Source organism: Echeneis naucrates, chromosome 1, assembly GCF_900963305.1.
Source record: "Echeneis naucrates chromosome 1, fEcheNa1.1, whole genome shotgun sequence".
Taxonomy (NCBI): domain Eukaryota; kingdom Metazoa; phylum Chordata; class Actinopteri; order Carangiformes; family Echeneidae; genus Echeneis; species Echeneis naucrates.
The window spans coordinates 11053735-11080363 of NC_042511.1; the positions used below are offsets into that span (position 1 = coordinate 11053735).

The following is a 26629-nucleotide window of genomic DNA, read 5'->3' on the forward strand; positions in this document are numbered from 1 at the left end:
TTCCCCTCAGATCAGGGTTAACATACTCAGATCTCCCCTCTATCAGGGTTAACATACTCAGTTTTCACATAACCCACTTTCTGGAATACCCCTCTAGTCTCCTGGGCCAAGGCTGCTTTGGTTGTAAAAGGGACCAACAGAATATTAAGCAGGTGCTCATGAGGATTAGGGTTAGCAGTAAGCTTACTTATAAAAATCTCCTTTACAGAAACTGGAGATCACAAACTCAACATGGTATCAACATAAAAGTCAGGTCTTTTATTTCCAGTCACCCTCTGTTCAGCCCATATTATTAAATTTCTGCCATAAGTTAGATATTTACAACATCATTCAAGGCCCCTCACAAAATGCATGATGATCATCTTTAGAAACAAATCTATTTACATTGTACAAAACATTGCATACATTATGAACCCTACACCAAACCCTCTTCCCCCTGCAAAAAAACCACCCAAAAAAAAAAAAAAAAAAAAAAAAAAAAAAAAAAAAAAGTCACTTTTTCCACAATTCACAATTACTTGTGCATTTCTTACTGGTATCATCCCCAACAAAGCAACCTTGTGTGTGTTTGTTTCATTTTTTCCTTTTCAGACAATATCAGAGTCACAGTCAATTGGTCAGCTACTGAATAAGTCGTGCAGACTGTAAAGGCAGGTCAGCATCTTCCCCACTGTACTCTCCCCTGAATCCAAAACACGTATAAGGAATCCAGTAGATGGATGTGAAAGTGTGGGCTATGAGTAATAGATCATGTTGGTCTAGGAAGCGACCTTGAGGTGTTTTAAACAAATCTATTAGACTTTATGTAGGACATGCTCATCACCACTGTGTCATGGTTGTCTATTTGATGGTGAGCGATGAATTGCAGATCACTACGTTAGTTTCAACCCAGGAGGGAACAACAAAAATAGCTACCACAGAAGCTGGTGTGCAACATGAAGAAGAAACAGACAGTTCAACAAGTCAGAGTCCTGTTTGGGCTGTTCAGTGCCGCTTCTGGAGAGTTGACCTTCACAGTGGAAGGTCCATGTTGAGACCTTTTTGGAAACAGCTGACTGAACAGGACAGTTTGTGTATTGTGTACATAGAGAAAATCAGCTAACCAACCAAGTACTGTACTGTGCTGTTTTATACACTGATGACGTGACTGAGTTTTCCAACAATAAAAAGTAAACTCTTTGGTAAATGAGCTAATCAGTTAGGCTAATGGTTGAAGAGTCTAAGTAGAGTGAGGCTGTTTTACAGTTGGAATTGATGGGATTCATTTCATAGATCTACATAGTGGTTTAGAAAAGACCTGAGAGCCCAGAGGAACAGACGGAGACGGTGATGAAAGACTGAGACAGAGAGGGAGCCGACACAGCACCAGGAGAGTGGACCAGTGCCTTCAGCCTCTGCAACGGTCTTCTGATGTCTGGAGTCTTTGTCTGTGTATCGCGATGAAAGTGGTTTTGGCTGATGAAAGCAGGTTTGGGTTGAAGCTATTTTCAGTGATTCTCTGACACCAGTGTGCCTCATAAACTGCTGCTCTTCAAAAGGACAGAACCAGCCATAAAGACCTGTAAACTCAGCATGTGGATGTGTGTCTCGGAGTGTGACAGTGTGTGTGAGTGTGTGTGTGTGTGTGGGAGAGAGAGAGAGGGAGGGAGCGGGGGGGGGGGGGGGGGGGGGGGGCGAGAGAGTGGGTCTGTCCTCATTCACACTCTTCTTCCCCTGAAGTCCTCATACAGCAACAATGTTGTTCATCTCCCACTTCTGAGTGGTTTTACTGGTGTCACAGTCTGATATGAAGACTTTGTGCAGCAGGTCTGAGCGGTCCAGACATTTCCCTGGGAGCAGACAAAAATATTAACAAGAGAGTCAGCAGTGAGTCACATATTTTTTTTTAACCCTCCTAATCCCACAGAAAGTGCCTCCTCCTCCTCCTCCATCAGCTCTTTAGGGATTTCATTCCTCCCTAATGGTCCTTCCTGTTTTCCCTCCTTAAACTTTCTAACAGCCCTGATTTTTCTTCTGTGGCAAAAGGTCAAAAAAAAGGTCTTCAGCGCGGGACAGGTAGGATCATAGTCTGGTGGCATGTTTGTCTTTAAGTGAGAAATAAATTTGGTTGAAATCAGGGACAAGATGAGAACAGATGCTTACTTCAGAAGATCTTCCACCAACTCCTGGTAATCTGTCACTAATTTCACTTTTCACATGTAACAGCCTATTCCACAATTAGCTAATGCCCCCCCCCCGCAAAGTAAATGATAAGGGAAAGATGATGATGCAACTATACCTGATGGCACATGAATGAACCGATGGAGCTCCTGGGTGGACAGAGAGAGAGAGAGAAACAGGCTTAATATTAGTTACAACAGATTGCACTGTCTCATCAGTGTTCCACTGTGTGTGTGTGTGTGTGTGTGTGTGTGTGTTTAACCTTGAAGTACTGCCACTCATTGTGCTGATTCTGGTCACAGTGTGTGATTATCACAGCTGAGTTATCATCCCCTCTGGTCAAGCACTGGTCGTACTGCATCAACTGTTTGGCTTCATTGATACGGAACAACTACACGCACACAAAGACATAACATCAGTTTCCTCCTCCAACCAGCAGAGGATCAAGAAACAAAGTAACTGTCTACTTCCCTATTTACAGTTCTAAAAAGATGATAAGAGTGTTTATACAGAACATATTGATGTCACAGTAAAGTTTAGCATTAATTCTTTGGATATAAAATACCATCACAAATTTATTCCTTTAGACACCTGAGTTAAGTTGTATCATAATTACAGTCTTATTTTTTGACTTAGAGCTTAAAACACGTTTTGTGATGTTTGACCCACACAGTCTAATCAGTTCATTCCACAGTTGAAGCGAAACAGAAATCTGAAAATGCCTCTGTTCTTTCCCCCAGGATGTTTCCTTCTCCTGCAGCAGAGACAGTTACCATGGTAACACTGTAACGCTAACATGCTTCTTTTCAACAGATTCGCTGTGCCTCAGTCCAGAGCTGAATGTGAAGGTGCAATCAGTGGCCCTTCTGTCCCAGGATTCATCCCACTCGACATGGATGATAAGATATTTAGAGCATTAGAGGCTCTGGAGCTGATTTTTCATAATGACCGTGCAAAAAAATGAGCAGAACTCCTGATTAGATAAAGAGAGAAACTTCAAATCGGCTCTGGCACAACCCAAATACAAGTGAGGAAGTTTTTGTGTTCAACTTTTCTTTAGTGACAGCATGGTGGCGTAGTGGTTAGTACTGTAGCCCCACAACAAAAAGGATTTGGTTCCCAGGCCTGGGACCTTTCTCTGCAAAGTTTAAATGCAGCAACAATTATGACCAAATGGCATCACTCTCAGGCCAGGACTAAACAGAGGTTCAACACAGCTGCTTCAAATTACTTCACCTGTCTGCATATTCTTTTTGGTAAATGGTTTTTGTTCAAGTGAACTGCCTGACTGGTGAGATCATGTAATAAAAATCACAAAGCCTGTACACCTCCCCATTTTGTCTTGTATGACACTGACTTCAGTGGATTAACTTTACTTCTGTGTGTTTATTCATCGATTCTCACCCTCAATCTTTGATAGTGACATCTACAGTCACCGCTCTACATTGGACACTCCTATTGGCTCCAGTACCTGATGTCACAGCCATTCAGAGGCCTAGCTGTAAGCTGCTTGTATAGCAAAAGTCTCTGGGCTCAATTAGCTGAATTAGCTGATTCTGATAATGTATAGACCTGGTGACATTTTTAAAAACGACAAGTTGAGAAGGACAGCTCAGCGGCATTGTGTTTAACGCTGATGCACCACAACAAAAAGTGTTGTCGTGTCTGTGTGGGTTTCCTCCGGGTACTCCGGTTTCCTCCCACCATCCAAAGACATACAAGTTTAGGTTAACTGGTGACTCTAAATTGTCTGTAGGTCTGAGTGTGAGTGTTTGTTCATCATTGTCTGTCTCTGCATGTTGACCCTGCAGTGGACTGGCCGGCTGTCCAGGGTGTACCCCGCCCTCACCCAATGTGAGCTGGAATTGGCTCCAGCACCCCCTGCATAACCGGATAAGCGGTTGAAGATGAATGAATGAACTTATCTAGATAATAAGCAAACATTTTTTTGCCCCTGTTTTCTGAGCTACAATGACTTAATAAAGTAAACTGAATGTTTGTTAGACACATCTATATACAGTATAACAGTTTTAGGGAGGTGGGAAAAAATGCTGTAAAGTAAGATTGCTTTCAAAAAGAGAACATATTCAAATCAACTATTGATTTGATTTTGATTTGTCTTCTGTTCATTTACTTATCAATGTATTAATTGATAAAAATAAACTAAAACACTTCTATTTTTGAAAGCTTACTTTATAGCATTTTTCTACACATTCCAAAGCCATTTCCCAGTAATATACATACTTAGGTTGTGCTAATTCAGAAAACTTTTAGACTTAACACGGATAACTTAACAATGAAATATACAAAGATATGGGTGAACAGAAAAGCCTTAACGCGGCTGTGGGACAGATAGCAATGTGTGAGACAGGAAGAGGTCACAACTAATGGTCTGTGAATCAATTAATATTTTCTGCAACAAAGTGCCGGAATCTGTTTAAGTTCAGGAAGACGATGCTAATTAACAGTGAGTGGTGTTAGTAACTCATTGATCCTTCCATTGCTACATGTCACACGCGAATCATTGTGGCCCCACTGGATTCAAATGAAAGCGCTGCTCTTTATGTACTTGATGCTATGACAAATTGTAGCCTCAGAGGTCCACTGATGAATTAATTGAATTAGACTCTGTTAAACCAGTTCTCTTTTGAGCATTGACTGGATGTATGTAAGGTATGTGGAAGGAATAACCTCCCTCAAGGTTTGTGAATGTTGTATTTCTCTTCATTATAAATAAATTTCTGACTTATTTTTGAAAGAAAATTTGTCTCCACATCCTCAACACAAGACAAACTGGGCAAGGCAGGCACTGGTCTGTCTCTGGTGTAAGATTACAAAGGAAAGCTGGCAAAAGGTAAAGCTAATTCCTAAACATGAGGGTACATCGAGTATACGTACAGACTTAACCAGGTCCAAACTCAATCCATGTGCACTTTCATTACCTGGTTACCCCCCATCCTGTGGCATGGTCCAATTTCCACATTCCCTCCATTGGTGTGTCCCATACTGTCAATACAGTAACTGGTCTCGAAGCCCCGAATCTACACACAAAACACATAATCTCATGTCACAGGATGTTCGTTATAGTGGTTAAAGTGAGCATGTGTGTGTTCACCTACCTCTCCCCATTCTACATTTTTAGGAGGCAGGGGATAGTGCTGAGGGATGTCGTACGCTATTTCCTCCATGAACCACTTGAAGCTCTTGCATCGATGGTCCTCCCTGAGAATGGACAGCAGGCAGGTCAGTCATGATGTGTTGAAATTATTGATTGGCCACATAGTAGTTCATCTGTTCTTTCAGAGCAGTGAATGAAATTTCTTTAAGTTTACTGTGACCCTGACAGGGACGTTATACCTGAAGCGTTTCAGCTCACTGATGTCTCCGTAGGCCAGAGTGAGAGTTTCAGGGCGACTTGCATAGAAGTAGTCCTTATATTCATCCCACCATACCTCCACCACACGAACATAGTTCTTTACACACACACACACACACACACACACACAGTTATAGTTTAAAATTTGTATTTGTTGAAAAACAGAACATGAAAACAAAGTGAATCAATATATCAGAGAATCTTCACCTTCAGAGTGGGCGAGGAGCCAACATGTGCAGGTGGTGGATTCCCTTGCCATCCTTGAAGTCTGTAAATGTGGCCAACACGAGAGCATGGAACAAAGAGCAGCTGGCCACCACACTGCCAGATCTGCAGACACACACACAGTGAATATCACAGTCTGGGAGGAAGTTCAGTCTCAGTGTGTGAGAACTGGACAACTCCATCTCTACCTTGTATGAGATTTCAAAATTCTCTCCTCCCCATATCTGCAACCCTGGGTCATACAGACCCAGCTCAAAGAAGAAGTCTCTTTCTATAGCAAAGAGACCACCTGCCATAGCTGGGGACCTGAAGGTACAAAGACAGACGCACATCCAGAGACAGAGATATAGACACATGAATCACTACATTACTCTTTTCTTTCTTCCAACTACAGTATCTGTGCAAACCAATTCATTATGTTGGTACTATCAGCTTCACTCAAAGAACATCAAGGTCATCAGTCAGTGTTAACAAAGTGAACACAGAGGAGGTGTGAGAAGACTGAAACAAGTAATGAAGAAACAAAAAACAAAAACATGATGATAAAGAAGTGATTAGGGGGAAGGTGGGAGGTGACGTGGGGGTGATGGTGCCCCGGTCCGAACCCTATACACATCAGAAGCTCCCCTGTAAACCTGACACTACAAATTTATTATCCCCACAGTTCTTTGATCAAGACTCAATAGGCATGTGTGAGTGTGATTCTGATGTAACTCTCTGTACTTCAGGTGGATTAAAAAGGAAACTCCAGCAGACTGGACTTGATTACTGCTGTAACACCTAAGACATTATAGACAGACTGAGAGTAGAAGACCTAAGAGTAAATCCCACCTAACACAGACACCCACAGAGGATGGTGAAACACTCCCAGTAGTAGAGACATGAGAGCAGACACAGCCAATGACACGACAGCATTAAAATCCTCCCATCTGGGTGATAGGGTTGGTTTAGCTCATTAGCTTTGAAGGAGGAGGATTGGAGTCAATTGTGTAATTAAAAATCTTACGAGTTTGTTTTATATACCTGATGCTGGTTGTCACCCAAGTGTTAATATTTCTGTTTATGAGTTCAGCGCTCTTCTCATGTTCTGTACCTATATGGCTCAGTTTGAGTCTTTCTCAGTGCTTTTTCTCTGTCGCTCAGAGGGACCCTCTTCCAGAGCATGCTCCAATCCCACGCTCCTCTAGCAAAGCCATCCTGGTCGCCTCCACCCTGGGGCTCGATGGTGAACTTCTGGCCATGGATGGAGTCGATCAGAGGCACTGTACACACCGTTCTGACAAAATGGGGGTGGGGCCATGCATACAAGATACATGGGGGGAAGAGGTGTAGGGGTGGTGCACATGAGGGGAGAAAAACAAAAAAAAAAACAGCAGTGCCAGTAGAAACAAAAGGAGCAGGGAGTGGGATGGGGTGTTAGAGACCAAGACAGAGCAGGACACAGTAGAGCATGGGACAGGCAGGGTGAAGGGATGGGAGACAGAGACAAACAAAACAGGGATGAGTGAATGTATGTTGGCTCCAGAGTGTGTACCGGTAGGGCTGAGTGGTATGCTTTCTCTTGGCCCTCTCTCTCTGGCTGAGGGGCACTCTCTTCCAGAGCAGGCTCCAATCCCATGCTCCTCTAGCTAGGCCGTCCTCATCTCCACCTTGCTGGGGCTCCATACTGTACTCATTACCATCTATATAGTCTATTAGTGGTACTGTGCATACTGTCCTACACACACACAAACATGACACAAAGCAGCATTTGCGTTGGACTATGATGATAATTGACATCAATGAAGTTCCATTACAGGATTACCGGAGATGTCTATACAGTGCACACTCGCAGAGGCATCAGCTGATATGGGATTCAAAATAGGACAGGAGCAGGCAGCCAGTTACTTAAATTAACTCAGTCATTTTAATATTGGACTAGTTTCTCTACTAGACCGTCCTCCTCCTATTCTTTCCTCTGCCCTCTGCAGAGGATCAGAAAACATGGTCACAAAACTAAACAATAACCAGTGTTTTTACAGGGCGTTGTGATGTCACATTGCACTAATAAGCTACACACCATATGTAAAAAGATATGATTCCATAAAGTAACTATAATCTAGATATAAACATTTCCTTTTGGAAGAAGGCTATGCTGATAAACCACGTGTGTGCTTTACCTGTCTTTTGAAATAGGAGCGACCAGTGGAGCATACCAGTTGATTCCAACCTCACAGTGAGCATCCAGGTAGATCAGCACCTACAAGACAAAGACACACAAACACTTGGGTATTTTGTTCTGTTGAATGTTACACACTCGCACTCCATTGTCAGGATTTTTTTTTTAAATGGCATTTGATGATATTGAATGATATTTTCTTTTGTTTTGGGAAAAACAAATAAAACTCTGCCCTTCCCGTAATTGTTTCCTGTGCAAAGGCAAAAGGGTTCAGATGACTACTGGAACTCAATAAATAGGAACTGATGTTCACTGGTTTTATGATAGACACATCAGAGCCAGGGAACACTATACCTGTCCTTTCACTGCCTTCTTGGCTCCAATACTCCGGGCCTGGATGAGTCCTTCTCTCTTCTCGTTTCTGAAGAGCTTGACCAGACCATTCCATTGTTTGATGTACTCCTCCAAACGCTCCTTCAGGTGGACTGACACACACACACACACAGAGTCTATGATTGTCTACTAGATTCACCAGAGAGAAATTTCACACGTCCACAGATATCTCAACATATTATGACAGGCATTTAACATTTAAGTAAGCGCAGGCAACAAACTAGATATAACTGGAAAACAACTGCCACAGTAAGAAGCAGAAATTATGGGACTGTAATTATGACTCTACTTTTATGTGTGACACAGTTAAGTTCATACTCCAGGCAGACGAGGGGCAGAATGCCACAAAATCAAACACACCTTTGTTGCTAAAGTCATCTATCATGACTATCTCAGCCAGGTACTTCCTGGGAGTCCTCTTGATGACACTGTGAATGGTTCTCATCAGTGTTGACCATCCTTCATTATGGAAGACTATAACCACACTGGAGGTTAGCAGTCTGTCATCATAATTCCAGTATTTACACCTGGACAGAGAGAAAAGCACACACACCATGAGGTGTGAGGTCAGAGGGTAAATAGACCAACACACTGAGTAATCAAGGAGTGTGTGTGTGTGTGTGTGTTTGCAGTGGAACATCAGAAATATATTCCACAGCTTCATGTTGTAATTTCTCATGTAAACTCCATTATGTCTGAGTTAGCTGAGATGTGTTAATGAACTCTGACCTGCCCTCAGTGATTAGTGATTGGTACAATGTAGCCACTACTTGCAGCTTACGATGAACAGGGGGATTTTTTTTTTACCTTCCCTACACAGTGAAGCTATAGTGGTAAACTGGAAAGTAAACTGGAGCTTTTTAAAGATAAATTCAGTGTAATTATGTGTAAAGACAGCAGAAAGTGTGAACAGCAGCACTCACTCTTCATGACGTAAATCATTGATGGTTCTGTCAAGTGAGATCATGTCGCTGGCCACCATGTTGAAGCCAAACTCTTTGATGGAGGTCTGAACAGAATCTTTGTACTCTGGGCCCAGGACAAATGGCTTTGCCCCCTCCCCAGGACCACCAGGGACTCCCTGAGGCTCAGGTTCCTTGGGCTCGAAGTTTCCCAGGACACCCTTTTTCAGGATGGGGCTGTCATAGGCGTGTGAGTGGGGTCTGAATGTCACATACTGCTTCTGGATCACCTGCTTCTGGTTGGGCTCCTGCACAGCGTTCAGGGGGTGGTCTGCCCCTCCTAAGGACAACAACCAAAAACAGTACTATTGTCATGTGTTTTCAATCCTATGCAAATAATTATTTTTTTCCACTAATATATTGTTACTCTGGTCCTCTGCTGCAAAGAAAATTGCATCAATATACCAATCAAACACTAAATCATTAAAACACAACCTGGACCTGTCTAGGAAAAAGAAAATGAGTAATTGAACAATGCTACTGAAGATTATGCTTCAAGCATTAACTTAATCAAAACTTAAAAAGGGCACTTTTCCAATTCCCGATACTTTACATTCATGTCAGGCCTTCCACTAAGCTCTAATTCTGTGCAGTGGGGAAGAATCTGGGGTGAACCCTTCAGATCGACAACTGGTCATAAACTGGGGCCTGATCCTAAGCGAGTCACCGTACAGACACAATGTCTCTAAAATCATACCACACAGTTTGCCAATCACAGTCTTTAACCCTACACACTGAATGAACTTTAATTTCACAGCTGATCGGTGCTTGTCTCAGGTCTCTGTCCTCAGCAGGTCTGCTTGATTCATATTCGGGCTCTGGCTTGCACTGCTCCAGCGGGTGGATTTTGTGGCTGATCATCAGCAGCTTCTCCTGAGAGAAAGGCCCTGAGAATCACTGATGTGGAGCAGTCCAGGCACAGATAAAGAGGCTCCATTTACCTTGTTCCACCTGTTGGAGGTGGTCTTCCTTCTGGTCTGCAGAAGTTTTACAGCACATGTAGTTCAGACAGGTTAGTTTCGGTCTCTTCAGTCCATCAGACCTGTTCCAGTTGGATTATGGAGACTGAGACTTGAGGTCCCTTTGCTCTGCATCGTGATCTATGCAGTCGATTTGTGGATTTAAGAGACCTGAACGGTGGTTTCAGTAAGCACCCCAACAGCGACTCTGGGCTTCTTTGTGATGTTACTGATGTTGTTACTGTGGAATTTGCCTGGCTTCAAATCTGGGTCATGACCTCCTAACACATTGCCAAGCTGGGCTCACTCTGGACTTTCACAAATACTGCTGACCCTGTTTATAACTTTGGGTCTTGATGTGTCTGGACAGAAACGATTATGTCTCGTGTGTGTCCTGAGGACGCTGCCATGGCCATCCCAACTGGTTAGATTACAGGTAAACTGTCTTGATTTCACCTTTGTGAATGTGCTCCCATAGGATAAAAGCCTAGCCCTGCTCTGAAAAGACTCTGTCTCTCATCAGACCTCACCCAGCCAGTGTCAGCACAACCATGTGTTGTGTTTTAGTGCTGTGCGATATTACAATATATATTGTAGTGCAACATAAAAATGTCTACCGTACGATATCACTGATTGTTTATAACGTAATTTTAACATGTGGGCTACTGGGTTAGCTCAGTTAATGTAACTGCAGCAACGCACCATTTTTACGTCACCCACAAGGACTCATCTACAGCACCGCTAGAGGAGCATGGACGTAGACAGTAGGGTAGAGGCAGAGTGCAGCGTGGAAACAGAATCAACTGAAGAGGAATTGGTGCCGAAAAGGAGGAACCGGAACTCCATTATGTTGCTGTTGCAGTATTTATTTTATTTCTTTGCACTTTATGCACTACCAGATATGTTGAATGGTATTTGGCCATTGATAGTTGTGTTTTATTTTTCATTGTGGTTTAATTGTGCTGTCCTTGTATATATGAAATATGTGTTTTATTAGGAAAATGAGAAAACTTGAACGATAAAAGAAGAGCTAAGAGAAAATACATTCGGGATATACATTTTTGTCCGTTGTGTTCCTTGAAGATAGTTGTTAATTTCAATTATTCTCAAGGGCCTGTGTACTTTTTCTTGCCATTGCTCAATGATTGCTCATGAATATAAGGAGATGTCTAGATTTCTACAGGACACAACAGTGTGAGTGTGTGAGTATGTGTGTGTGTTTGTGTGAAGTCACAGTGTGAGGACACAACTCTAGGCAAAAACAGGTTAAAACTTGTATCAAACCTTTAAATCCAGCAACAATTATGACCAGATTACATCACTCTGTGACCAGGGATAAACAGAGTTTCAACAGAGCTGCTTTAAATTACTTTAAATGTTTTTTGTTCAAGTGAACTGCCTGACTGGTGTTATCATGTAATAAAATAAAATAAAAAAAAATAAAAATAAAAAAAAAAAAAATCACATAAAGCCTGCACGCGTCCCCGTTTTGTCTTGTATGACACTGACTTCAGTGGATTAACTTTACTTTACTTCTATGTGTTTATTCATCAATTCTCACCCTAAATCTTTGATAGTGATGTCTAGAGTTATCTCTCTACATTGGACACTCCTATTGGCTCCAGTACCTGATGTCACAGCCATTCAGAGGCCTAGCTGTAAGCTGCTTGTATAGGAAAGGTCTCTGGGATCAATCCTGTATTTTTCATTAGCTGAATTAGCTGATTCTGAATATGTATAGAACTGGTGACATTTTCAAAATGTTTTTTTTCTCACCATTCTTGAGTCTGATGGAGTTGAGATCAACCTCCACCCCCTCCACATGAGGCCATGGCACCACAGGCTTAAACTGATCAGCAAGGTCTCCTTTGGGCAGCTGAGCATCATCCTGCATGGAGGGAAGGCACAGTGTGTCATCTAAATCGATATCACTAATATTATAACAGAGAGGTCTCACAACTTTTACAGTTTGGTCATTGTTTGTTTTTAAACACAAATATTTTTTGCACGGTTGTGTGTAAAATGATCTCAACAAGTCTCCCAGCCAGAGCACATGAACCACTAAACCCAAGATAATCAGTGTAGTCCCAGTAACGCCTTGCAGCACTATATATATTAACACATCACAAAATTAATTTGTAACAGATGACAATTGCCTCACTGCTCCACATCAAGTCACTACAGTCAGGTTGAAGCTACAATATGAGAACTGTATTGACCACTCACTCACTCACTATGATTGAAAAAAATACCACCACTATGATGGTCATAAAAGATCCCATTATGAATAAACAACATCAGGTACTGTATATTCAACAAGCAGCTAAACCTAACCCTTTGCAATACTGACAGTTAGAAATAGGGACACAGATGTGCTTCACCATTCAGTTTCTTGTCCCTCAGTTAATAGGATCTGAGGCTTTAAAAGTCAACAAACAGGTTCAACTTGACATTTTTGCCTAGATAAGACCTAAGCTGAGCTCCACTAGTCAATGACAGCTTAAGTCCACCTTAGGGACCCACATGGTGACATTTGCAGACGTGCATCCTGGTGTTAAATGCTGCCACCTCCACAGGCTCCATACTGTAAATAAAGGCGCTGCCACTAAACAAGGGAGGTTCCTCCAATGGAGTCCTGTTCCTGAGCTGGTCTTTAGGGACCAGCCAGCTCCTAAAACCCCTTTGACGGTATTTGGCACTGTCACCAGGTCATGACTCCGGAGCTGTTGTGCATGTTAAAATGTACGGTAGAGAGAAAAATAAATAAATAAATATATATATATATATATATATATATATATATATATATATTTACAAATTTTAATTTTATTTTATTTCTCAGTATTTTTCTGTTAATGGTGTCGTGATCTGCTGGTCCACACAGGTATTTTCATTAAAAAACATTGTGAGAGCTTTTAGGTCACATAGATTTTTTTTTTCCTGTCATTGCACTGGGTGCACACACAGAACTGCTGCTGATTAGTGACTGTGCCAACAAGTTATACGCCCAGGTTCACCATGAATCACCCAGACGCTCCAGCAGTCTAACAAGAAAAGTTGCAACATAAAGCATGTTCTGTGAGAAATGCAGGAATGTTGAGACCTGCAGCCCAAGGGCATAGCTTTTGTTTGATGGAGATGAGAAGAAATATTAATTGATGTGTAAAAATGATGCCAAAGAAACTCAGAAAATACTTGTTTGGTTTGACAAACCTAGAGCCGCACCTTGTGAACGAAAACAAAAGTATTCAGATGATGCTGAAAAGATAAGTGATGACAGAAAATACAGAGAAGCTGTGAGCATCCTCATTTCAGTAAGTACTTGTACAAAAAAAGATTTTGATTTTGTGATAAGCAAGCTGTCACAATAAAAAAAGAGGTCTGATGATGCACTGCATTACAGTGATGCAGATTACTACAATGTGAGAGCAAGTGGGGGTGTTACACTGTATGAAACATTTGTGTGTGTGTGTGTGTGTGTGTGCTCTCTCATGTTGTTATAGATAGGATAGTTTTGTGTTTGTAAATCTTGTGATTTTTCATGATTTTTCTCTTTATTAAGATAACAGCCGATAGAAACTGTTGATGGAGTCATGGGACCTGCTGATCCACACAGGTGTTTTCATAGAAAAACCCGGCCACTTCATTGTGAGAGCTTTCAGTTCACATTGATTTTTTTAGTTATTTTGTTTGTTTCCTCGTCGTTTTTCGACATTGTGTTGGGTGCACGCGCAGAACTGCTGCTGCTGCTGCACGGACTCATGCTAACGCCGATGTCCGTCAACGGTAACATGCACTTTCGACACTACAGGTCACCCAGTTTCCTGCTCACTTACCCGTTTCCCAAAGGGGTTTTCGTTGCCGGGCTTCGGGGACAGAGAGGACCAGAGCACCACCAATCCGAGAAACGTCCCAACGACAAGCAAGCTCCGTAAAATGAATCCAACTTTCAGCCTCATGTTGGACGCCGTCCCCGGCAGCCAGGCTGCCCACAGCTAAGCTAGGCTAGCTGCGGCTAGCTCGGGCTAAGCGGCTGGCAGTCAGACAGACAGGCGGCGGACCCTCGGTGGCTGCCGGGCTTTGAGTTCCTGCAGCAGCAGCGGTGACAGGCCGAGGCCCCTCTGATGATATCCGACCTCCCACCAGACGTGGGAGTTGGCTGCCCGTCTCCTTCTTGACAGCGGCGCCGCTGCCCTGCTAACGTTGCTGCTGACACGGTCCCTGAGGAGCAGCCCCCCCTCCCGCGGTGGAGCTCTGCCCGGCTGAGGGACACCGACCCGGGGCGGCGTTAAGGGAAGTCCACCTCCACACTGAAAGAAAAACTCTTCACGGATATATGAATTATTCTATAATACTTCCAGCTGGTTAGTGATCGGCTGTGTGTGACAGCTCCCGACATCACTGACAGGTTTTACTGGTTGAGTGGGCAGAAACACCCGGTTTGTCTGGCTGTCGCTGCCATGACGTTGGGCTGTGGCTCATTGTAGTTCAGCCCACGTCATTTAGGGAGAAGGAAGGAAACAGGAAGAAAGGGGGTGCACACACAATTTGATATAACAATGAAAAATGAAGAAGAAATTGATTTTTTTTTTTTTAAAGGACGAATGTAAAAATGGAACTTAGTGTAAATGTAAATTCAGTCATTGGACATGTCAGTCTTTAGACAAAGGTCTAACTGACAAACACAGCCGTCTAATAAATGTACAATAAAAAGTACACATTTTCTCTTCAGATATGATGGAAGGAGGGTATGAGTTACCATAAATACCTCAGTGGTTAGACTAAATCAGTGGACACCCCCCACGAAGAATAAAAGTTTATCCCTGTTTTTCAGTGAATTAAGTGAATCAATTGCATTGACTTCAACAAAGTTAAATCTTGGTATACTTTTAATACTTTTCAACCAACAAGATGAATTTGACTGCTGCATCAAACTACAGGAAATAAGTTATAACACACACTTACGACAACAGTTTGAACCATTTGTTACTGCAAAATAAAATTAAATAAAATATATAATAACAATAATAATAATAATATAATAATATAATAAATAATAATACAATTTAACAGCATTATTACACATCAGAAGATCAATGACCCACAAAGAGAAAAAGCCAAGCATTGAGCTGACATCTCCTGCATTACATCAGAGGTGGACCAGCTCAAAAAAGAGTATCAAAAATATCTATTTGGCTTAAATAAGTAAAATGTATATACAAAAAAATACCAACCAACATTAAAGAAAAATTTCCCTAAAAAGTTAATGTATGTCACCTCTCCTATACTTTCACTCACCTTGTCTCCGCCTGCTTTTCTTTCCTCTTTCCTCCACACTCCCTTCACTTACCCCCCCACCCCTCCACATATCCCATATGCAATAACATTTTCACTGTGGTGCCCATGTCAATAACTTTTCCTGTGACTTCACTGCACACACCTCCATCAAATATTAACACATTTACAATCCAACACTCCCACATCCACCTCCAGAGTCCACTCAAATCACTGATTGTAACCCCGTACACACTGATAGCAGCAGAATGTTTCTTAGACACATGCAGACCATTCTCAGTATTCATAATTGTGAATATCTATGCTCCTAATAACACTTTCTTCCACAAAGGTTTTTTGCAATTATCCAACATATCAGCCACCCCAACAATGATCATTGAAGGGGACTTTAATAAGAATTTTAAGTTTATATATATATATATATATATATATATATATATATAAAACAACTTTTCATGTCCTTGCCTGATTGGCTGATTATTCGTCAGCTGACATGCATAAAACAATATAAAGCTCTTGCAGTTTGTTTGCAAAGTCTTGCCTCTTAGAGTGTCTTGTGCTGAGCCTGACTTTGGATTTGAGATCATATTGAAATGAACACTTCAAGCTTCTTGAGGAAAAAAGTTCAATGTATGCATCGTATGCAACATTTTGTCACCTGCATTCCTAGCACAACACAACCAAGTGCTGAATCAACCTACAGTCAGCATTGTGTTTATGGTATGTATTCATGGTACACGTGAGTTTACACAATTATTATTATTTAAAATAAGCATTGATTATGCACTTGATCAGTAAAAGAAGCCGTATTGTTGTACATTTACATGTAATTGCATATATCTATATATCTATCTATATCTCATATCCTACTCTATATATATTTTCAATACATTACAGGAACCAACACACCACTTTATTCCCTCATCAGTTCCAACTGGCCAAGACGTGTCTCCATTCCAGCCACATTGAGAATGTTCTCAAAAGCAGCAGAAATTTTAAGCAAGAAAAGAAACCGTCTCAGTTCAAGCACTATTGAACAGTCTTTCTGAATGAAAATGCTTAAATGTACACAAGCACCTACAAATACTTACTCATTGAAACAAAATATCCGTCCATACAAATAACACAATAAACCTAAACAAAACACAAAAAGTTGAAAGACACAAAAAGACACAAATGCACTCTACTGTTTGTAGTATTTTAAAATCACATTTATTTTGATACCAGATGTCACTGTGGTGAGATGTTTCAAACGTGCCAGAAGATCGATCCTTTCCATTTCTGCCATCACTGCTGATTTTTTTTTTTTTTTTTTGGTCAAAATGATTAAGTCTTTCACAGGATTATTGGCAAAACTCAACCGGTGTATCAGCGGTATGGGGGTGTAATGTCTGTAAGCGCGGCTTAATTCATTTGGCTTCACTGTCTGCTGCCAGTTTTTAGCCACAAAACACACACCAGTCTTTCCTCATCTCCCACTGTTGAATGCCTCGCCACTAAGGCGGTGGCTGTGCAATGGCTTTTATATTTGGCGCGGCAATGAAAAAGCTAAGACATTAATTTAAGCATGTTCCCCTGTGTCACACGGGGTTGCACTGGGAACATGCCCCTATTTGAGAAAAACTGGACTAAACATACTCAGTTTCTACAGCTGCTCATGAAATACTTGCTTTTAGTACATTTAATCTTTAATATTATTCAACTACCCGACAAGATAAGTTCCTGAGTAAAAAAAAAGGCAACGGTTTAAAATAGAAGCCAAGTTTCAAAGTAAGTTGATGTGATTCATTTATAATTGAATTTAAGCAAAATAAAGCATTGTGCTGGTGTCATTTGGGCAATTCTCACTGCTTTATGAATTTTAATAAACCAAATAACTAACTAATCATTTAAATAGCAAAATGCTGTTTACACTTTCTAATTTCATTTTGAAGTAATTGTTCTCCACACTGAGTGCTTTTACTTTTAATCATAAGACAATTTTCAAATCTTTTCACCCCTGACAGGTGGATGAAGCCTCTGTGAAGTGCCTCCCAATACTTCTACACTTCCTTTGGCTCATTTTGACTGGGTTTTTTCAGCCGTTACTTTATCTTCTCCTCCTTGATACAGTCAGGACCAATGTGGCAGGGTTTTTTGAGTCAGTCAGGCAGCACTCCCTACTAATATCTCCTCCCCTAAGTTGTTAAAGCTGCAAGTAGATGCATTGGTGTGAATGGGGAGTGTCGTGGAGAACTTGGAAACTCAGAGATGTCATGAGCCGATCCAACTGTAACGTGAAGGCATTGTGAACAACTTGGACACGAAAAGAATGACTCGCAAACAAACAGCTCGCAAACGAACAGCTCGAAACTGCGACTCGGTTCTCATCGTTCATGTGATCGAGCCGATAAATTTCAATAGAGTTCAATAGATTCGACTTGTTCGCAAATGTCACATCTCTACAATAGACTGACACAAGCCTCGGGCCCCGGTGTTATTTGCCCCTCTCTACTTTTCACACACGAAAATCTAAAATATTTTCAATGCAGAGCTTTTACTTTGAGTATTTAAGTAGTAATTTTACTTGAATAAAACTCTTTGCTAAAAGTTACATTTTGATAGCATTGACATAGTAAACAGTGTCATGACTGACAATCCACTAGCTCCACTTACTGGTTCAGCAAACTAACAGCATGCCCCTCCTTCAAGCTAACTCCTGTAGAATGCCAAAGAGGTCACTGAGGTCGAGTTACAGATCATCTATTGGCATATATTTTTATATATATACATATATATATGTATATGTATATATACATATATATACATATATATTATGGAACAAAAAGTCACAGTATTCATAAAAGTCACCAAAGGCTAAACCAAGCTCAGAGTCTGGATCAGCAGATTATATCAAACAGATAATCGTCTGACAGGGAGAAATTTCAAACCCTGCTAGACGTGCACTAAACCCACAAAGAGATCATGATTACTACACAACAAGGACAAAACAGAATAAGCAGCATATTAAATTTTCACAGTTTTGATTTACCAACAGTAATGCAGTAGTGATATGTGAAAAGATGTAACTAATCAGGAGGATGACAAATTTAAAATGTTAAAGAAATCCCCTCTACGTGTGCTCCAGGTAGTGAGTGAGCATTGAGGGCAGAGGAAGATGGGGGAGGTGTTTCAGTCTGGATCGACCAATAAGTTTCCTGATCTGTAGACGACACAGCTGGCAGAGGGTTCTTGGAGAAACTGGAGGGAGACAGAGATTTTTCTTTTTGAATTTCAAATGGCTAGAAGCATCAGGATGGAGATCCCTCCCACCCCACCCGAAACAGGGCTTACCTTCAAATGCCAGGAGTATCTGCTTTGTTTTTCCACCAGGGGCTGCCAGTTCCACAGGGCGCTGATGGTTACTGTCTCTGAGGTTGACATCAGCTCCATAATCCAGTAACATCGACACTTGATCAGCGCTGTCCTGTCTCACAGCAGCATGGAGAGGACTCTCCCCCCCTCTGCCCATATTCACACTGGCTCCTATGGAAGAGCAGGAGGAGGAGAACGACAGTGGTAATAAAATGAACCAACTCATTTAATGTGCGGATAGAAGAATTGGTGATCTGTGCAGTGAATGAAAGCAACACAGAGTTCAGAGGACTGTAACACAGGAGTTGCAGAAACATATGCTTGTATCAAACATTGGACATAGTCGCTATCTCAGGCCACAAAAACAAACATTCAGGGGTCACATGTTCATGTCATATTAAAGTCAGAACCACCAGACTCTCTGCAGTAATCTGGAATAACAACAGAGTCCTGGGTGGTTTGTGGTATTAAAGAATCATAAGCAACTAGTTATATTAATACTTTCACCTCAATTTGAGGTATTGCAGACTGAAAATCCAAGAATTCATTGCAGGAGTAACTTTGTAAGAGTTCGAACACTGACTCCCTTTCTGGAGCAGTGGAAGCTGATGTGAAACAGTTAGCAGGGGGGTTTGGGTTGGGGGGGGGGGGGGGGGCACACACCTCTGTGAAGCAGGATCTTCGTGCAGGCTGTGTGTTGGTGTAGACAGCTCACGTACAGAGGTGAGCCCAGGTGGGACACTTCATAATCCGGATCTGCTCCATGAGACAGAAGAGACTCTACACATTGGCTGCTACCTGCACGCACACACACACACACACACACACACACATATCGATGAAGTTGTTTGTCTGAATTGAACCGTGGAGAACAGCTTTGTATGGTCCTGTACAATAATTCAAAATTATAGTCTCATGTATAGCTGCTGTAGCAGCTTTTTGCTGACCTCTTTTATTTTGAAAATGATCGATACACCAAAATCTGGCGACTTGTTTTGGTGCCTGAACAAACACAAACAGTATAATTTAAAGAGTATATAGAGAAAAGCAGCCCAGTAAGCCTCGGTTGGCATGGAAACACGGTCACAGTCAGTGATTCTGTCTTGGTATTGTCTGATGGAGCTACACAGTAAAGTCATTTACACTTAACAACAACAGCAACAACAACACACAATTCAATTAGAGTGGTTCAATGAACACATGAGCTGGCATGCTGCTCACTGTTCAGTGTCACTGTGGTTACTCTCATTACATTTAACAGGAGATTATAAGTCTCAATAGCCGTCACAAACCATGAAGGCCAAACCACAATTAAAATGTCTAGTCTGCATCAACAGTTGTTTTTGCCCTGACTACCTCGTGACCTTGGCAACTTCTTAGCAGAATGGTTTTTAAAGAAATTTGAGGTTTTCACAGCCACTGAACGGAGTTGAAACACAATCCTGACGACGGAATCATCAGGCTCTGTCTGTACTGTATCCTTTAATCACCAGCACACATGAATCTTGAGATATGTTGGGCCACGAAGGAGCCATCCCTTTGATTAAATGTGGCATTTGAAGGAGCTTGAAAAATGAGACACTGCTTTTCAGATGTTGGGAGTGGTGCACCGGAGCCCTGGACACAGAACTGCTCTGTCGCGGTAACATGATCACAAGGATAGCAGTCTACGCTTCATCACATTGCAAGCTTCCCTGTCTCTTTGCTCACCTCTCTTGCAGGCTTCGTGCAGAGCTGAGGGGAAGTGTTTGTGTTGTGTATGCGTGTGCGCTCCATTCTGCAGCAGAAGATCCAAACAGCCAACACTCCCAGAGGCGCAACAGTTGTACAGAGGGGTGGTGCCATCAATGGTAGCAGCATTCACCTGGACACACACACAAATCTGACACAGCAAGCACAGGAAACACAACACCAGTGGTATGAAGAACACTTACATGAGCTCCAGCGTTTATTAGTGCTCTGACACAAGCTACATGTCCCAAAAGGCAGGCTTCGTGAAGAGGGGTCACATGATCGATGGTGACAATGTTGGCATGATATCCCTAAAAAATAAAAGCACACAGCGTCAGACCTACTGATCAGAATGGTTTCATCAACACCTGTGACTGGAATGTCTTATTTGTGAGTATTCATGTCATTTAATGTTTTCACTTGAATGCCCTCAGAATGAATGCCTTTTATCTTGGAACAATTGAACATGACGACATGACGTCAGTCTGGGAAGCACTGGTTTGGCGCCTCCAGCTTGTAACGTCTCCATCAGCCATCTTGGTTTTTTGAAACCAAAAGAAACCATATTTGGAGGAGAATGTGGAGATGAGGAGGAGTGAGGGGTGGATCTGACCTGCTTCATACTCTATCCTAACTTGGCTGGTTGAAGTTTTCAACCAGCAGATCAACAGGCACCACCACCCACGGCTTTTCTATTCAAGCTCAGCGAGGAAGCCAATCAATAGAATTTCAAACTTTTCAGGAGCCAATTCTGTGATAACAGCAGGTTTAGGGTTGCCATGGTTTTGAAAGGTTTTATACACACACCTCACATGTCAAATGAAAACAGGTATGGCTTCTCTGATGAATATTATTGAGCCTTCTCCTGTCACACTCCATATTGAAAATTGGCGCCCGACACAACATCTGGCCCCAACTTCTTGGTGAAGTAAAAAAGGAATGTCCTTCTTCTATTTTAATGAGGTGAAATCACATTTCTTAGCATTGGCAAGCTTTTAACTCTACCAATTGGCAACTTGATAAAAACAGATCCGTGGCCCAAAATGGAACCCTAACATTGGGAAAGATAGCGCAAGGGAATGAGCGTCCTCACATAGTGTAGGATATGAGCATCTGTTACCTGGGCCAACAGCGTGCGCAGGGCAAGCAGGCGACCCTGAGAAGCTGCTTCATGGAGGGGGGAGCGATCTGCCCACGACCCTGAACACACACACATATGCAAGCCATTACAATGTTCAGCAGCAGTGTTCCACTTGACCAACACAGTTGTAATTGATTTTCTTATTGTGGTGTTTTATGAAAAGGTGTCACCTCCAATCCAAGTGAAGCTGGAAGAACAATCAATCTCATCAAGAAAATATTCATGTAAATATGAGGCCTATGGGAATCCGTTGTTTGATGCCACAGTCATCAAACAAGGACATATATAGATTTAACTCTTTTCAAGCAGGACTCTTCAATCGGCCATAGAAACTTAGATCTAATGATAAAAGTCCAGGGAGGGCTATTTGTGGTTAGGGCTCCACTTGTGTAACAGGACCTCAGCATTTACTCCCTGGGGTTATTTTAAGTACTGTTGAGTTTGTCTCTCAGCAGCTGTGACAGTATTTACTTCACTCAGCATCAACGACATCAACACACACCCATGTCTTCGTCTCCCCATGGCACTTCCAGCCACTGTTAGATGTACGACATCTGGAACAATGAGTCCCATCCATATGTCAGACTGAACATCACCGCAAAGCCGCCACTCAACATTGACAACACTTGCGTTGACTACAAATAACTCTCGTCTAATGAACCTACTAGCTCGCTGACTGAATAGCAGCTCCAGTTTGCCACAGGGTTTCGATCAACCCTAACAAACTAACTAATGTATGTACTGTACTGAAATGTACTAATGTAACTAATTGAAACAAACTAAATTGCCTCTAGAAACTCTAGAAAATGTTGATTCAGCATGTTTTCACTTATAAAAACTGCTCTTCAGCTCATCTACTCTGACTTCCTGCATCAGGAACTGCAACATCACCTGTAGGATCCAGGTGGACAGGTGACAGAGCAGAGGAGGAGAAGCTTAGGAAGAAACATCAGAGGGACTTAGATTCAAACTCACATCATCTTTTATTAGACATAAATTGGGATTTTCTCAATCATGGCCAAGTTGGAAGTGTAAAAGGCTGAAACTGTTCTTGGTGCCAGATGCCTCCTACTAGCTGAAGCAGATGAAAACATCATCATCATCATCTTCATCTGCTTATCCGGGGCTGGGCCGCGGAGGTAGCAGCTCCAGCGGACGACCCCAAACTTCCTTTTCCCCGGCCACATCGGCCAGCTCTGACTGGGGCATCCCGAGGCGCTCCCAGGCCAGTATAGTCTCCCCACCTGGTCCTCGGCCTGCCCCATGGCCTCCTCCCAGCTGGATATGCCAGGAACACCTTCCTTGGCAGGCATCCCAGTAGCTTCCTTATCAGATGCCCGAACCACCTCAACTGGCTCCTTTCCACGCGAAGGAGCAGCGGCTCTACTCCGAGTCCCTCCCAGATGGCCAAACTTCTCACACTATCTCTAAGGGAGACTCCAGCCATCCTGAGGAAACCCATTTCGGCTGCTTGTACCTGCGATCTCGTTCTTTCAGTCATGACCCGTCGCTCATGACCATAGGTGAGGGTAGGAACAAAGACTGACCAGTAGATAGAGAGCTTTGCCTTCTGGCTCAGCTCCCTCTTCATCACAACAGTGTGGTAGACCAAGCGCAACACTGCCCCTGATGCTCCGATTCTCTGGCCAATCTCATGCTCCATCTTACCCTCACTCGTGAACAAGACCCCAAGATACTTGAACTCCTTCACTTGGGGTAAGGACTCAATTCCTACCCAGAGTACGCATGCCACTGGTTTCCTGCTGAGAACCATGGCCTCTGATTTAGAGGAGCTGATCCTCATCCCAGCCGCTTCATACTCAGCTGCGAACTTGTCCAGTGAGCACTGGAGGTGACAGACCCATGGAGCCAATAGGACAACATCATCTGTAAAAAGCAGGGATGTAACCTTCAGCTCCCCGATCCTCAGCCCTCCTCCCCCACGACTACACCTCGATATCCTGTCCATGAAAATCACAGGATTGGTGACAAAGTGCAGCCCTGGCAGAGGCCAACCCCCACCGGAAAAAAGTCCGACTTATTGCCGAGAACCTGGACACAGCTCTCGCTTTGGGAATACAGAGATTGGATGGCCCTCAGCAGAGACCTCCTCACCCCATACTCCCACAGCACCTCCGACAACATATCCTGGGGAACCTGGACGGTTTTTCCTATGGGCAATGTGGGCGACAGCCCAGGGCGCATGAGCTCCGACAAAAAAAAAACACGTCAGTTTTCTAGACTAGTACCATTCATTTCCACGTCAAGTTAGTGGAGTGGGCCCTACTATCATGTCAACTTGCTGCTGAGAGTTATGTATGCAGGTTTATCTTATTTTTAGTTTTTTATTGTAGTGTTTTATTTAATAATATATGTAATAAAACAACAAATATATTCTTGTGTTTGTACGTCAGTGGGGTTTGGGGTTGGGGGGTGGGGGAGTGCAGGGGGGGCAATGGATGGCTTGCCCAGGGCGTAACACTAGCCACGACCGCCTCTGGTCCAAAGACATACATTTCTAGGTTGCTTGGTGACCCTAAATTGTCCTTAGGTATGAGCATGAGTCCTTGTTTGTCTCTGTGTGTTAGCCCTGGGATGGACCCACCCTCGCCTAGAACATTGGCTGGGATTGGCTGGAGCACACTTCAAGGCTCACTTGTTTATTTTACTAACTCCATCCCTGTTAAAGTCTAACTAAAAAGAGGATCAAAAGAGGAGCAATGAGGTCAACCATCAAACCCAATAAATGAAACCCCAATACTATTTTCATTTATGAAATTTCTGTAAATATTGAATACCCTGAAACATGTTTACAAAATGTGATTCATTTTTTATTTTTTATGTGTTTTTATGTGATTAAAGATTTCTGTTATGTAAATATAAAGTATATCCATCCCAAAGCATGTCAACATATATATGTGTGTGTGTGTGTGTATATAAAGCCAGCATGTATAAATTCATCTCATAACTTTTTGAATTAATATTAAAAGTGATGTTTTAACAAACTTGCACTTACAAATGAAATAAAAATCATGAACAGACATGACTGTTAAATGTTGTAAAATATATAAAGCTGTCGATACACATTTTCATATTAGTTTTATTTCTAACACATCTTTATAGGTGACATAAATGTTGCTCATGCAGGCGGTTTAAAGGAGCTTTAGCCTCAGCAGCACCGACCTTGGCTGGTAAGAATTCCCCAGCAGGCTCTCTTCCTCTCCGGGCCGAGGTCGGGTATCGGTCCAGGCCCTGCGCTTCTTTTCCGGGACACCTCCGGAGCTCCGAGCGGAACCTCCGGCATGTTCCTGCTGCTCACGCCACTGGCTGCCGGAGCGGAGAGCGGGGACACGGGAGCGGGAGGAGCAACGGGATTGGCTGAACGGCTCTGCTTGTTGTTGTGTTCAACTCCTCACATGCGCGCCCACGAGTCCATGAGCGAGGCTATTTTTGGTTCTCTAAAGAGTGCACTCGCCCTGTGTGTGTGTGTGTGTGTGTACAGACACAAACTTTCATCTAGGGTGGTTAGATTTAAAAATTGGGGATCATCTGCTGCAACATCTTTTTTCCAGATGGCAACAATTCAAAGAGTTTGGGGCAGAGGTCCTGGTCCTGCACCGGCTCTGTAAGAGTCTCTAACCACTCTCTCTGCTCCCCTCACCACCCTCTGAAGGGAAGCTCTAGTCCACCACTCTCCAGCAGAATATTGTGAGGATGCTGGCGAGTGGTGCTGCCTGCTTCAAGCTCTCCCAAAAGTACTTTCTGCTGGGCCAGTTTCATGATCCCGGTGGTGTTTCTTGGCCAGATTAGGTTTTCAGAGATATGTACTCATGGGAACTCGTGTCAGCCCTCTCTGCAGTAGAGTCGCTGATTCTGTGGGTTTGTGCTCTGTTTGGGACATACAGACGGCGACAATCATCTCGTCTTCTCCACATTAAGCGTTAGATTAGGGGTTTTTTGTTTTGTTGGGTTTTTTTGTCTGCATTTGTCCTCATAGTTGAACACCACAAGGTGTGTCAACTTTTTATGACAGTAAGCAAGTTTACAGTCCATTTAACCTAAAGCAGTTCAGCGTGACAGCAGGTGGCGAGCAGACCAAAGAGGCAGACGCTGAGTTCTAGATCAAACCGAGTTTATTGTAATAACTGGGGGGCTGGGGAGGCAGAGAGAAAGGGAGGGAGTCCAGGAGATGATCAGGAGGCGAGGAGGAGGGGGTCCGGGACAGGAGCGGGCCCAGAGAGGCAGTGTGCTGAGCTGGGACTGAGATCTAAGGCACAGGTAGACAAGGTGAAACAACGAGGCAGAAAACGCAGAAAATCAAAAGCACAAGAAGGTTTCACCAGGGAGAGGAGCCTGACTAGTTACCAAATGGTGAACTGTAAAGATCTGACAAAGAGTGAGTGAAGAGCAGGATCCGTCCCTAGGACGGAGGGAGAAACACACACTGCCTGGGAGGTGTGGACCACCTGGGCCACTGACACGAGCTATAAGACAAAGGGGCAACAAATGAGGGAAATTAAACACTACATACAAAGAGACAGAGCTGCAGCACATCAGGGAGGGACAGGAAATCACACAGAAGGGCATGAAGACAAAAATGCAAGGAAAATACAGGTGAGTGTCAAAAAACAAAACAGGGTAAAGGTTACTTCACTGTGCTGGTGATGTGACACAGCATTGTGCTTAGTTAAACCATTCTTGCTGTTCACATAAAGGCCCATGAAAAGGCCCGAAGCAGCTGTGTGTTAGCCCATCACCCTCTGACTGCCCTCCTCTTCAGCACATTGGGAAGCACACTCAAGAGGGGTTGTAGTTAGTTTCTCAGTCGTTTGTGTCTGAATGGGGCTGGCTTCGACCCGTTTTAGTTTGTTCTCC

At 42.9% G+C, this 26629-nt stretch overlaps 2 protein-coding genes across 2 annotated transcripts; both read right to left on the reverse strand.

Annotated features, from left to right (window-relative positions):
- Positions 1 to 465: 465 nt before the first annotated feature.
- galnt7 (UDP-N-acetyl-alpha-D-galactosamine: polypeptide N-acetylgalactosaminyltransferase 7) lies at positions 466 to 14693 on the reverse strand. The gene is made up of 15 exons (XM_029504915.1): positions 14070 to 14693; positions 12010 to 12121; positions 9236 to 9554; positions 8673 to 8839; positions 8274 to 8404; positions 7921 to 8000; positions 6855 to 7037; positions 5950 to 6067; positions 5744 to 5866; positions 5518 to 5633; positions 5280 to 5382; positions 5103 to 5201; positions 2423 to 2551; positions 2279 to 2309; positions 466 to 1829 (listed from the first exon to the last, which is right to left on the reverse strand). Exons 1-15 carry the CDS (start codon positions 14190 to 14192, stop codon positions 1723 to 1725), a joined length of 1941 nt encoding a protein of 646 aa, XP_029360775.1. The 5' UTR covers positions 14193 to 14693; the 3' UTR covers positions 466 to 1722.
- A 2106-nt stretch (positions 14694 to 16799) lies between these two features.
- Positions 16800 to 25247, reverse strand: LOC115047890 (ankyrin repeat and SOCS box protein 5-like). The gene is made up of 7 exons (XM_029509099.1): positions 24938 to 25247; positions 21734 to 21813; positions 20817 to 20924; positions 20593 to 20746; positions 19546 to 19680; positions 18862 to 19053; positions 16800 to 18768 (listed from the first exon to the last, which is right to left on the reverse strand). The coding sequence occupies exons 1-7, from the start codon at positions 25056 to 25058 to the stop codon at positions 18641 to 18643; spliced, it is 918 nt and encodes a 305-aa protein (XP_029364959.1). The 5' UTR covers positions 25059 to 25247; the 3' UTR covers positions 16800 to 18640.
- Between the last annotated feature and the right edge of the window lie 1382 nt (positions 25248 to 26629).

Coding starts and splice junctions, on each gene's coding strand:
- LOC115047890 (XM_029509099.1), bottom strand. CDS start 25,058: ATGCCGGAGGTTCCGCTCGGAGCTCCGGAGGTGTCCCGGAAAAGAAGC. Junction 20,747..20,816: donor TAATAAACGCTGGAGCTCAT/GTAAGTGTTCTT, acceptor GTGTGTGTCCAG/GTGAATGCTGCTACCATTGA. Junction 19,054..19,545: donor GAAGATCCTGCTTCACAGAG/GTGTGTGCCCCC, acceptor GCTCTTCCATAG/GAGCCAGTGTGAATATGGGC.
- galnt7 (XM_029504915.1), bottom strand. CDS start 14,192: ATGAGGCTGAAAGTTGGATTCATTTTACGGAGCTTGCTTGTCGTTGGG. Junction 8,001..8,273: donor AGAAGGCAGTGAAAGGACAG/GTATAGTGTTCC, acceptor TTTGTCTTGTAG/GTGCTGATCTACCTGGATGC. Junction 2,552..5,102: donor ACAGGATGGGGGGTAACCAG/GTAATGAAAGTG, acceptor GTGTGCGTGTAG/TTGTTCCGTATCAATGAAGC.